The sequence below is a fragment of the Cornus florida genome, unplaced genomic scaffold (assembly GCF_030987335.1).
Source record: "Cornus florida cultivar Cherokee Brave unplaced genomic scaffold, ASM3098733v1 CherokeeBrave_3.0.0_Hap2_Chr03, whole genome shotgun sequence".
Taxonomy (NCBI): Eukaryota; Viridiplantae; Streptophyta; class Magnoliopsida; order Cornales; family Cornaceae; genus Cornus; species Cornus florida.
In genome coordinates this window covers 63,110,759-63,124,084 of record NW_026775573.1, presented here as the reverse complement: position 1 = coordinate 63,124,084, position 13,326 = coordinate 63,110,759, and the positions used below count along the sequence as shown (strand labels likewise).

At 36.7% G+C, this 13,326-nt stretch overlaps 1 protein-coding gene across 1 annotated transcript; it reads left to right on the top strand.

Moving 5' to 3' along the window:
• Window positions 1-984: 984 nt before the first annotated feature.
• On the top strand, window positions 985-12,994 carry LOC132300666 (mediator of RNA polymerase II transcription subunit 32). The gene is made up of 3 exons (XM_059797845.1): window positions 985-1,216; window positions 3,008-3,460; window positions 12,797-12,994. Exon 2 carries the CDS (start codon window positions 3,023-3,025, stop codon window positions 3,458-3,460), a length of 438 nt encoding a protein of 145 aa, XP_059653828.1. The 5' UTR covers window positions 985-1,216; window positions 3,008-3,022; the 3' UTR covers window positions 12,797-12,994.
• Window positions 12,995-13,326: the final 332 nt, after the last annotated feature.

Genomic DNA, 13,326 nt, shown 5'->3' with positions numbered 1-13,326 from the left:
GAAACAAGACCATTCAGTGAAAGTAGCACACATAATGAAATATTGGTACACATATAGCTCACAATCTATGCAAAACCAAGTACATGAATAACAAACTAAACAGTAATTAGAATTGACAACAACGAGATCACTTTATACTATTATTTTGCTCAAGTATATGAATTATATGAATTCATTGGGTAATAAAATTAAATACACCATGAAATTGTTCTATCAAAAAAATATTATTTTACCTTTTTTATAACATTTGTCATTTTTTATTATCTAAATATTAATTATATTATTTACTTTAATTTTATTATTAGTATAAATTTATCATAAAAATGAAATAAATAAATAAATAAATAGAATTGTAACTATAATTTTTTAAAACTTATTATACTCGGTTTAAACATTTTTACCTTAAAAGATACCTTCTTTTTCATACAATATATTCATAAAAAATTAATAAATTACTTAAATAAAAAATACGTTATTTTTTATGCAATATATTCATGAAAATTTAAGAAATTACTTAAAATTATTTTAAATTTTCTTACTTATTTTTATCTAAATAATTAATTTCAAGAATTAAAGGTGAATTTATACAAATTTAATGAATCATTGTCAATTAAAATGAATTTCTTTCATAATTTGTTGTAATAAAAAATTGAATCAAGTGATTCAATAAGAAAATGACATACTAGCAGGCCAGTGACCAAGCGGTACCAGAGAAAGATAAGGGGTTCAAATCTCGATAGAGGCGTGTGTGTGAGTACTAGGACAAAAAACTAATAATAATAAAAAAATATTGACATTATGAAAAATAGTAAGACATGGAATATTTTGCAATTAAATGGGCTATAATTCATGGTTTGTAAATTCTTGCAACAAAATATGATATTCTTGAAGGAGTTATTTGTAAATTTGGATATAATTAAAGTTTTTTTTTTTTTTAAATTTTTTTTTGGCTATTTATCCTTATTTATTACTCCATTATTTTTATTCTTTAATCTTTTTTCTCTCTCTTCCCCGCACTCTCTCTCCCTCGGATGATTTCTTCCCTTCTCTCTCTCCAGCGGAACCTCCAGCTCACCCCCCTGTATCTCTCTTCGACCACCACTCTCTCTCTCACCTAGGGCACGATTACACTCTCTATCTGGGGAAGGCGACAACTCTCAATCGTTCTCGATCAATCTCACAGATCTCTTTCAATCGCGCGGTCTTCTAATTTTTGGTAAGAGCCGCTATAATATTATGTAATCTCTCTCATGTATGCTCTTTCTCTCTCTCTCTTTGATAATTTTTAAAATTTCATTCGATTTCTTTATTAATATGTATGTTACCATCAACTAAGCAATCATTTTGAAGCATATTTGGCAAATGAGCAGTATGATTTTGAAACCTAACTAGTGTTTGTTGAATAATTTTGAAACATAGCTAGTGGTAGTTGAATAATTTTGAAACCTAGCTAGCTAGTTGTATCATTTAGCTAAAACTTTCTGATATGTAATTACATCTCTTTATTTGTAGAATAATTAGTTTTTTGAAGTTCTTAGTTGAAACTTGAATCTGTGCGGTAGCCTTTTTTTGATTATGGGGTCTGAAAGAAAAACATTTAATCTGTTTGGGGCATATACTTGAGCACTTTGTCTGTTGTTTGTACCTTTAGATGATTGAAACTTAGATGAGAAAAACAGGTTTGAATATACAAACGAGTAATGTTGGAAAGAAGTTTTTATTAGGATTGTAATTGGGAGGCTGTGCTGGTCCTCTTTATGTCCTTCTTGGCCAAGTGTGAGGTCCAGTAATTTCTAACTTCTTTGTCTGTTCGCCCAGGAAGCCTCCTAGCTATCAGAGACAATCTGCACGAATTCAAAAAAACAATTATTAATAATGAATCAAATAAGTTACGTATTTATGAAGCTTACAAATTAAATCATAACAATACTTGAGGACTTTGTCTGTTGTTTGTACCTTTAGATGATTGAAACTTATATGGAAAAACAGGTTTGAATAATGTCTTTGCTGTGTACTAAAACTTTTTTTGGGAAATATATTTAAGATTCTGGAAACTAAGAAGAAAATTTTAATACACATATAAAAGGTGTTATGTGGAAAATGTTTTCCTTTGAAATAAAAAGAGTTTGCGAAGAAAAATTATATAATATCTGTAGGTCAGATACTGCCCTGCATATTAGTTGTTTGAAAAAACTACAGAAATGAAATAGTTGTTTCTGCGGTAATTTAACATTTTCTTTATCAAATTTAGATGCGTGCGCGTGTTTGTTTGTGTGTGAATGTGTGCGTGCCTCATCTTGTACTTGGGAGAATGTAGATCCTACTGGAAATGCAACTACAATTGTTGTGCTAAATTAATACAATTTATTTTTATTTTTTGTATTCCTTTATATAATAAGTAATCATATTAGCAAAATATGTATATATATATATATATATATAGATATATAAAATATAATATAATATAATGGGTATGTTTTAGTATATGTGCTTGTATGGTTTGGTGCTTGGTAAAGGTAGATCCAATTGGAAATTAGATTAGAATTGTTGTATCTGATTAAAACAATTGTTTTGTTGTGTTACTCTTTTCTGTCAATACAAATGGCTATGTGCTAAAATGGATTCAAATTGAATATTGTAAGATTGGAATATATTGAAATATATATTACTTAAAATTACTTGTCTACATGGGATTACTGGACCTTTATTTATTATCACACATTGCTGAAAATAGTTGCTTGACATCCCAATTATTTCTCATGACCCTTGTGGTAATGCCTTTGTTTTCTGATATTTCAATACATTTAAGAGACTAGTAATGGTTCTATTTAGTTGAAAGGACTTGCACATTGTTTTTTTTTTTTTTGATAAGTTGCACATTGTTTTTGATAGTGCAATAGTATTTAAGTGAATAGTAATGGTTCTTTTGTTAGTTGAAAAGACTTGCAATTCATAATTTACTTCGTGTATGTTATTCATTCCCACTGTTCGTTATATCCATTTGCAGGTTGGGGCCTGAGTAATGGACAACATTGTAGACGCATTAAACAATGCATATCAGGAGTTTGTTGCCGCTGCAGCTGGTGTTCTTGAAGCCAAGGAGAGTTCTGGGGGTCAGAAAACAGCAGCTACAGATGCTGCTCTTGAGAACTTCAAGCAACGGTGGGAACTCTTCCGAGTTTCTTGTGATCAAGCAGAGGAGTTCGTGGAATCTGTGAAGCAGAGGATAGGATCGGAATGCCTAGTGGATGAGGCAACTGGCTCAGTGGCTGGGAAACCAGGGCAGGCTGTCTCCACTGGTCTTCCGCCAATTAGTGCAGTTCGGTTGGAACAGATGAGTAAAGCTGTCAGATTGTTAGTGATTGAACTGCAACAGGGTTCTGGAGCTGCGGGTGGATCATCACAATCCCACCCGCAGGCTCCATTTGATGCTAGATTCTCTGAAGATGCGGTTCAATAGGTATGCTTACAAATCTAGTCATGTTAAATTCAATGTTTTATTTTTCTTTGTAATTAATATTCATTTTACTGCATATTAGAACTATTAGGCTTAAGACTGCTACTTATTATATCCCGGTTCATTTTATACTGTAAGTTAGGATATGACTTGCAGTTTTACATCAGAAATGATTAGGGGAAAAAGTTTGAATGCCCAATGGGCTAGTTCAATATTTCCAATTGACTTAAGGATGGTAAGGCCATTTTTTCTTCCTACAGAATCTAGTTTGTCATGGAATCATGTGACCTGCTTATGAAGAGAAAAAAAAAAAAAAAAAAATTTAAATCATGTGAGCTGTTCATTGCTAGAGATAGCTTGTGAAACATCCTATTGCCTTTGTGAATTTTGAGATCTTTGCTACTAGAGAAGATTTAGTGCTACACACAAGAAAAATGGGGGTTCCACAATCTACATGCGAGGTATTTGAAAATTAAACAAACGAATCTCGAGTGAAATTTCATGCCTCCGGGAAAATTCTATAGAAGTAACTAAGCAAGTGATTGTGGAGGTTTGGTGTGGAGAGGCAGAGACTTTAGAGGAGGGTTATTTCTTGTGGATTTGGGGAGGATAGGGTGGTTGGAGTTATCTCGAGGTGAGGATAGGGATGGCAACAGGGTGTGGGTCCTTTAGCAAAACCCCTCTCCCACCCCAGTTTAAGATTTCCTACCCCGCCCTGTTTAGATTTCCACTCAAAATTTTCCCTACTTTTTCCAATCAAATTAAAAAACCCTAACAGAACCCTAAGAACTGAAGTTGATACTTTTAGAATTTAAAAAAAAAAAAAATTAAGAGGAATCCAAGCCCAAAAAGGCTGAGATCGAGTCCAATGCGCAAATCAAACTCCATTAAAATTGTGATACGATGATCTATTGTCTCCCCCCCCCCCAAATGAAGGAATGTATTAAATGTAAGCAAAAGGTACATGGAAACAATGAGGGCATACCCCCATTAAAACACAAAGAAAACACCACTCACCTTACAAAGGCAAAATTAAAAGCAATCTAAACCCAAACATAAACTAGGTAATGTCTTGAAGGCATACCCCCAAGACAACAATAACTTCAAACAAAATACCCTTAGCAATATCTAAAGGTTCTGTAGAAGTATCCTTATATATCCTGTTATTTCTTTCCATCCATATGAAATAAAAAGTAGCAGTAAAAATAATCCTTGCCATCTTGTTTCTCCCTTTACCTTTGGATTTCGAATAAACATGTCAGCCAGCTCTTGAACTGAAATATATCTCTGCAATTGCCATCCACAACAATCTGATAGACTACTCCACACCTTCCATGTGAACTCACAACTGCAAAAAACATGATTCAATGTTTCCTCATAACTTAAACACTGACAGCATCTAGATGCTAGAGAATACCCTTTGCTCTTCATGTAAGACTTGAGTTAAAACAGCATGATGCATCGCTAGTACAGAATGTGTTGACCATCGAGGTCTCCCTCCACTCCAACAGATCCCACTCCACCTAACCTCTTGATTTTTGGTTCTGCAAACCACCCAAGCAGCCTTAAAACTGAAAGTATTCTTCCAAGTCAATACATCCACTCCACCGTATATCTTCTGATTATGGAACACCTGCAGCACCTCCTGAGAAGCATTCATCAAGACCTCATCATTCCATTGATTGTTGACAATAAAGTCACTTAAGCAACACAATTTGTTCCTACTGATATAGCTCAATAATCTGTGATTAAACAACTCCCTATATTAAGTCCAGACCCAATTCTATATCTGCAATTGAGCTTGATTACATCTTTTACTGCAATAATGCTCTTCCATATGGATGAACAAGCAATCTTTGGAACAATATTCCAAAAAGAAGCCTGCTTTAAATAATGCTTTTCAAACCAAGCCACCCAGATTCTGTCCTTAGACAGTAAAAAATCCCAAGCCAAAGTGCATTTTGAAGCTGAATCAATGTCTGCTATTCTTCTTATTCCTAACCCACCTTCTTCTTTAGGAGCAGGTAACTTCTTCCATCTCAGACCATGCATCTTCTTTCTGTCTTCTACATGCCCCCAAATAAAATTCCTCATTCGTCTCTCAATTAAATTTATTACCATAGCAGGTAACGAATAAACCGAGGTCCAATAGAGCACCACAGGAAGAATTACAGCCCTGCTAAGCTCTACTCTCCCAGCCACAGATAAGTGCATGCCATTCCATCTGGTGGTAGTAGTTATAACTTTATCAATCAAGCTAGTACAATCTTGCCTTCTCAGCATCTTATCAGAGATAGGTAAGCCTAGGTAATTAAATGGTAGAGATCCCACCATACAACCCAAAGCCCATATCACTGCAGATCTTCTTCTCACAGACCTGGTAAAATAAAGTTCTGATTTATCTTTGTTAACAGCAAGTCCAGAGAGTTTTTCAAAGTGCACCAAAGTTCTTTTCAAGCATAAGACAGTAGCCATATTAGCTCTGACTACCATTAGCAGATCATCTGCAAAGAACTGGTGTGTGATAGTTAAACCAGCTTTAATAACCGAATCTGAAGGAATAATTGTACCACTCTTAACCTCAGCATCAATCATACCTGAAAAGTATTCAGTGACCAGAGTGAAAAGAAGGGGGGGATAATGGACAACCTTGTCGAAGCCCTCTTTCAGGCTGAAAAAATCCATTAGGAGAACCATTAATAATGATTGAGAACCAAACAGAGGATAAAAACACTTAAATCCAAGCAATCCAAGTATTTCCAAAGCCAAAGAGCCTCATTACATCTAACAAAAATGACCATTGTACTGTATCATACGCCTTCCTCAAATCAATTTTCCATGCTAATGTTGGTTTTGCTCTCTTTGCACCAAACCCTCACATTAGCTCATGTGCCATAATAATGTTGTCCTGAATCTTTCTTCCTTGAATGAAAGCATTTTGCTCTTTATCCACAATCTTCCCCAACACCTTAGCAAGTCTATTTGCCAAAATCTTTGCAATGACATTATAAAATACATTACACAATGATATTGGCCTATAATCACCCACCTTGAGTGAATCTTTCTTCTTTTGTATCAAAGTAATGAATGTACTATTAGTCCCTCTTCCCAATTCTGGATGGGAGAAAAATTGCAAAACAGCGTCAGTAAAATCTTCACCAACAACTTGCAAGTCTTTTGGCGGATGTTGTCTTCCCCCTTTCTTCTCTTCATTAACTCTTATTACATTCCAATCCCCCAATAAAAGCCATGGCCCATCAATAAGCTGAGCACTATCCTGAAGATCTTTCCACAAGGCTTTCCTTTCTCTATCAGTATTCTTAGTATACACAAAAGTCACAAAAAATTTATTATTAGACCCTCTAACCTGTACCTGCAACAACATCATCTGATCTCTAGTCTGTAATACTGAAACATGAAGTCTCAATGGATCCCAGCCACACCAAATTCTTCCACCTACATCAGCTGAATAATTATTATCCCAACTCTAATTATTCCTAATTCTGTCTTTCAACGTCTGGAACTTACTACTATTGACCCTAGTTTCTACCAAACCACATAACACAATCGAGGAGTCACTCAACCAGGCCTTCACTTCTTTCTGCATTGCCAGCCTATTGAGACCTCGAACATTCCACAATCCTATCATTTAGACAAAGAAATTGGTGGAATCACCCCACCTGCAATCATACCTCTTGTGACTCTAACCAAACTAGGGTCAATCTTTACCTCCTCCTTTTTATTCTTCTTTTTCTGCTTCTTTGAAGAAGAAGTACCTCCCTCTGGTGATGCTGGAACCCCCACCTCTGTCTCTTGCGCTAGATTTTGCACTTTATCCTTAATCTGGAGATCACCTTCAGCAGCACACTCTTGAATATTTTCCACAGATAGAACATCTACCTCATTACACTTTTCAATCTCTATTGCACGGTCTGACTTAGGATCCCCTCCCTTCTCTCTCTCAGTTAATTCATCAAGAACTTGAAATGCATTCAAGGAGACCACTTGTAACTGTGATTCTTGAGACACTGCCTTTACTTTGCCTTTCGATTTTCTTTGCACTGTAAAGCCATCCACCTCCTCAATCATCTCTCTTACAGGACTCAAAACATCCTTGTCCCCCTCTGAGATACCCTTATCACTAATATTCTTCTTGGATACTGCCATGTTCTCCTTTTCGGGTTTTTTCACCACCCACTTCTCCTTAGGTTTTAGAAATTCTAATCTTGTTTAATGGACACAGACTCTTATTATGATCCATCTTCTTGCACAGACCACATATTTGAGGCTTCCATTCATATTCAACTTGTACTCTACAAGGTAGCCCATGCAACGTTGTGTTAATTACTTCTGGGAATTTACCATCCACCTCCATCTCTGCCAAAACTCCTCTCTCTACAAAGAGCAATATCATCCATATATATATAGGTTTAGCAATGTTTGACACCACTTTGGAAACTGAAGTTCCACTTCGAGCATGAACTGGAAGGTCATACACCCTCATCCATATGGGGACGGTGGCTAAGATATCACGCTCCAATTGTATTCTCTTATGCCATTTCTTCACGATGATAGCTCTACCTTGGAACGTATGAAATCGAGATAGAACTTGTAACAGATCATCCTCAGAGGGAAATCGGACCTGGAAAAACCCATCCTTCATCGACACTACCACTGCATCCTTATTCCATCTTTTCTGAACATATGATTTGAAGTAGGGGAAGTAGGCTTACTTCCCAAGACGTAACATACCACAGAATTCGCCCAGAACTGTAACTCTTCAGCGATATCTTCATCTTCAATAACCACACACTCCTTATTCCGATTCTCGCTGTAATAAGTTAATGGCGTAAAGCCATTAGACGTAGAATTCTGGAGTAAAGAACTCCATGAGGGGCGACGCGATGGAGAGGAAGGAGCATGTACACTACATAAAAAATCTAACTCTATGGGAATAAACTTTTAGATACAGAAATATATACATACACAACAACATATATGATTATATATGTGTGTGTGTGTGTATATATATATATATATGTGGAGAGAGAGAAATTTGAACCAGATTTAATGGCTCCAGCGAAAGGGTTAGAGAGAAGATAGAGCAAGAAATACTATAGAAGGGGGAGGGACAAAGAGGACATTGACGGGAGCAAGATGGTGGTCGGCGAGGCTGATGGTGAGACCGTGAGGATGAGGATTAAGGATTCTGGGAGTCTCTACAACTGATGATGTGAATGTTTTAGTAGTGGAGGTGTTATTTATATATAAAGAATATATTCCCCTGCTAGTCCGGTAGACGAAGGTTTGTATTTGTAACTTTGCAATATAAACGGGGCGGGGTGACCTTCCCCCGCCCCAAACCTGCACGGGTTTTTACCCCTAAAACCCATCCCTACCCAAATCCCATAAACGGGCCTCCAAAACCGGTTTAAACGGGGCGGGGTAAATTTCCATTCCTAGGAGGGGTCGGTGTTTGGAAATTCACCAGGAAGGAGTGGGATGAATTCTCTGAACACATCAGAATTAGGGTGTGGCAGCATCCTCTGCTTTTGGGAGGATACTTGGTGTAGTGACCCTTCACTAGCGCGCATCTTTCCTAGCCTTTTCCAGATTGCTCTGGCTAGGCATGCATTTTCGGGAGGACGCCGGCGGCATCTTGGAGTTGCCATACTGGTAGGAGCTAGATGGTGGAGGGTCTGATTTATGATTCTGGGTGCCGTCTTCTCAGGAGAGGTTTGACGTTCGCTCTTCTTATAGGTGCCACTCGGAGGTTCCAGCGATTTGGCGCACCAACGCTCCTCTTAAAGTGGCCTTTTGTTGGGTGGACGACACTTTTGGGCAGGATCCTGACGTTGGATAACCTAAGAAGGAGGAGACATGTTGTTGTCGACTAGTGCTGCATGTGCAAGAGAACTGAGAAGTCGGTAGATTATCTCCTTTTCCATTGCCCAGTGGCCCAGGACAATTGGGGTTTGCTTTTGAGTTTTTTTGGGGGTCAGTGGGTTTTGCCTTGATCCTCGAAAGGCATGATTGAGGCATGGAGAGGTTGTATAGTAGGTTCCTAAGTTCGTGATTTTGGAGTGTAGCGCCCTTGTGTGTTTGGTTGTGCTTGTGGAGGGAACGGAATAGGATATCATTTGATAGCGAGGAGTCTCCTATTGGGACGCTGAAATTCTCTATTATGAACTCGGGAAAATTGTAAATCCTTGGGGGAGAGATTTGATTTGTTTGGGATATAATGAGCGTTTAGGGGCCTTATTTAGTTCTTGTGTAACTTTTGCGGGATGCGTTCTCCTTTTGAACACCTATTGACATCCTACTTATTAAAAAAAAATATTCCGTAGAAGTATTGGTAGACATGGTAACGGAGTGCATTTATAAATTAAAGATCCCAAAAATAATTTGTTCCAAGTCCACAGCTCAAGAAAGCCTCTAACTATTTGGGGATGTTTATGTGAATTCTTTTCGTCATTCTGTTTTATCCAACACCCTAACCTTAGTTAAATGACATGCTATCTTATCTTTCCTAGCCACATGATTTATTGTTCCAGTATATGCATTAAAAGCTCTCTCTTTTAAATGTCTCCATTTTATCTCACAACAAATGCACCCCATTAGGCAAGGAGGGTGGCATTCTATTATTGACCCTTATTTTTCAGTAATTTCCACTCCAACATCATATCAATAATTAAGCCAGGCATCACCCACACAGTCTCAATCAAGGACAGAATAAGACCCCAAAACTTCCTTGCCACTATGATGCAATGCAAAAGATTATTAATGGTTTTCTCCATCCCCTTGCACATTGTTGAGAAACAAAAGATAAATTAAACATGAAGGACTCAAGAATATAATGGGGTTTGGCCACTACGGCCTACATCCACGGCACACAAAAGGGCTACGTCTACCCTGCCTATGACCCCGCTTTGGGTTTTTTTTTGGGGGGGGGGGGGGGGGGGGTAGCAAGCTTAGTAGTTTTTCCGTTTTAGTTTGGTCTTGCTGTGCAAATAGAGTATAACGATTAAATGCACAAAACAACAGAGAATGCAAAACTGAAAAGTTAAGGAGATAGAGTTAGAGAGATGCAAACTTAAGAACACCAAGATTTACGGGTTTTGGCTACCCTGCCTATGTCCTCGCCTCAAGAGTACCTCTTGAGGATTCTTAAATCACTCTCTCGCTTCTCCTTGATAGGGAGAAGAAACCATTACAGTCTCTCTTCACAGGTCGAAGATGACCTCTACAGTGCTTCGGGAGCTGTCATTGCTAAGTGAGCAACATCCACCCAGACTTCAAGAAGATTATACCAATCTTCTGACCTCTCTCTCTCGTATATATATATCAGCTGCAGGCTTGCAGCACAACAATGGCGTCCCTTTTTCTAAACTGATTTTACAATGAAAACTCATTGCATTAATCTCCCAAAAGATATCTCTAAATAGAATAAGCAAGTGAAATTTATCAAAAAAAAAAAGAATTTTTTTTTGAATAAGCAAGTAAAAAAAATTACTAATGAGCCAGTGGCCTAGCGGTATCAGACCTTTAGTTCAAACCTCAGTGGAGGCATGTGTGTGTGAATATCAACTAAGAAATAAAAAAAAAAAAAAAAAAAGTGATGAAAACTCAACTTCTAGATGATGAATGATTTCATTATTAAAGCTCAAGTTTTTAGAGTGATGGTTGTTAACTTGGTATTAGAGTATGCAAGGTCTTGTGTTCAAACTTTACGGACCCTGATAATTAAATTTGAAACACGTGTTGGACCGAAAAAAGACCGCACTTAAGGACCAAAAAAAGACCGCACTTATTAAAGCTCAAGTTTTTAGAGTGATGGTTGTTAACTTGGTATTAGAGTATGCAAGGTCTTGTGTTCAAACTTTACTGACCCTGATAATTAAATTTGAAACACGTGTTGGACCAAAAAAAGACCGCACTTAAGGGGGCGTGTCGAATGATTTAAATATTGAAATTACACCCTCTCTAACAACTTAAGCTTTTAGAGTAGTGGGTTGTTAACACTAGAGAATAGAATCAAAGATCTCTTTGATTTTAAATGGAGTATTGGAGATCTAAGATTGCTCTATGGTTTCCCCAAAACAGTTTTTGCTTTTTGAAAAGATTTCAAAATGTTGCGCTCAAAAAGCTTTTCAAAAATTTGCACAAATGTTCTTCAGTACAGAATTGATACCAAAAGGGTGAAGGAACCTCGTATTTATAATCTCAGCTGAAATTCTAGCTGTTAGAGTAATTGTGAGACTGTTTGGAAATAGAGCTATAAAAAGCGCGACATAAGAAGACGTCTTGTGCTTTTAACCAGACGTATAGTTCTTTCAATCTGTTCTGGCGCGTTCCTGTTCCTTACTCTTGTAGACATCTTGTCTTTTTAACTAGACGTTTTGTCCTCTCAAGGCTCTGTGATTTTAATTATATAATGCTAAAATAATTAAGTCAGAATAGATGTAGAAACTTGAATTTTTTATTTTTATTTTGATATTGGTTGGTTGGTTAATTAGTTCGAAAAGTGGCACTTTTGGGCACAAAAGCCAGAGAATTATTTAGGGTTCTAATATTTTGTGGGAAGGATTTGATGATTTCTATATGCAGTAGTCTCCCCTAGTTTGTGTGGCAAGTGATGGAGACATTGGGAGCTTGGGGAGACCAAGAAGAGATCCGGTCGAACTGTGTGAGATCGGGATATTGTGATACGGTTGTAATTGATCATGTTGTCGTAACTCTATGTGAGACCTTGGTCATGATCACATTGACGAATTGTGTGGGAGTCCAGATGATTTATAGTGCACCTGTTATTGGTTAAATGAGCTCATATTGGTGGTGTGAGATAAGTGGTTCATGGGGTAAAAATTGTGATCGGATAGAGATTGTGTACTCTCTTGGTTGTATTGTGTGGCTTGATCAAAGTCATATAAAGCGGGTGCGGGAGTGCGAAAGTGGCAAAAATTTAAGTCAAGTGAGAGGGAACGACAGCGAGAGAGACACCTGTTTGGAAGAATTATGTGACTTAGGGCTTGATAGGCTAATGTTGGATGTGTTATATCATGGTTGTAAGTGGCTTAGAGTAAGGCGTAGGTTTTGGGTAGTGGCATAGGTTGGGTCATAACTTAGTGTTATGCAAAGTGTAATTAAACTTTCGTTTAAGCACATGTAGTTATAACATTGAAATTGACTAAGTAATGTCAATTGATATTAATGATTTAATTAAATATTTACAATATATGACATATTGGATCATGTTGATATATGGTAATTATTGTCGGTTAATTAGAATGTTGGTTACTGGATTTTTCCAAGCTCACCCCCCCTTTCTCACCATTTCAGGTGCAGACCGGTTTGGTACGTGGAAAAGCACATGATTTATTTTTGGCATGACTCATGAGTGATCATGTAGCAAGAATGGCCATGTAATAGAGATGAAATTTTATTAGTCGATATTGATTTATTGTAGGTTTAATTATAATGAATTATATTTTAGTTGGTAATATTTTTTGGCATGACTAATGAGTTTTGAATGTTAAAGTGAAGTCATGCGCACTGAATTTAAGTATAGGACTAGTGATATTGTATTTAAATTTAGGGGCGACAATAATATATATATATATATATATATATATATATATATATATATATATATTGGATGTGGCGTGATAGTCTAGTGGTAGGAATGTGTTACTTGTGGTTAAAGACTCAGGTTCGAATCTTCACTCTATCCGTCAATATTAGTAAATAACTATTTAATTAAATTATATATATATATATATATATATATATATATATATATATAATTGGTGTTGGATTGAATTAATCTAAGAATATGAAAATACTTAGACGTAAGAAAACCTCATCTTGTA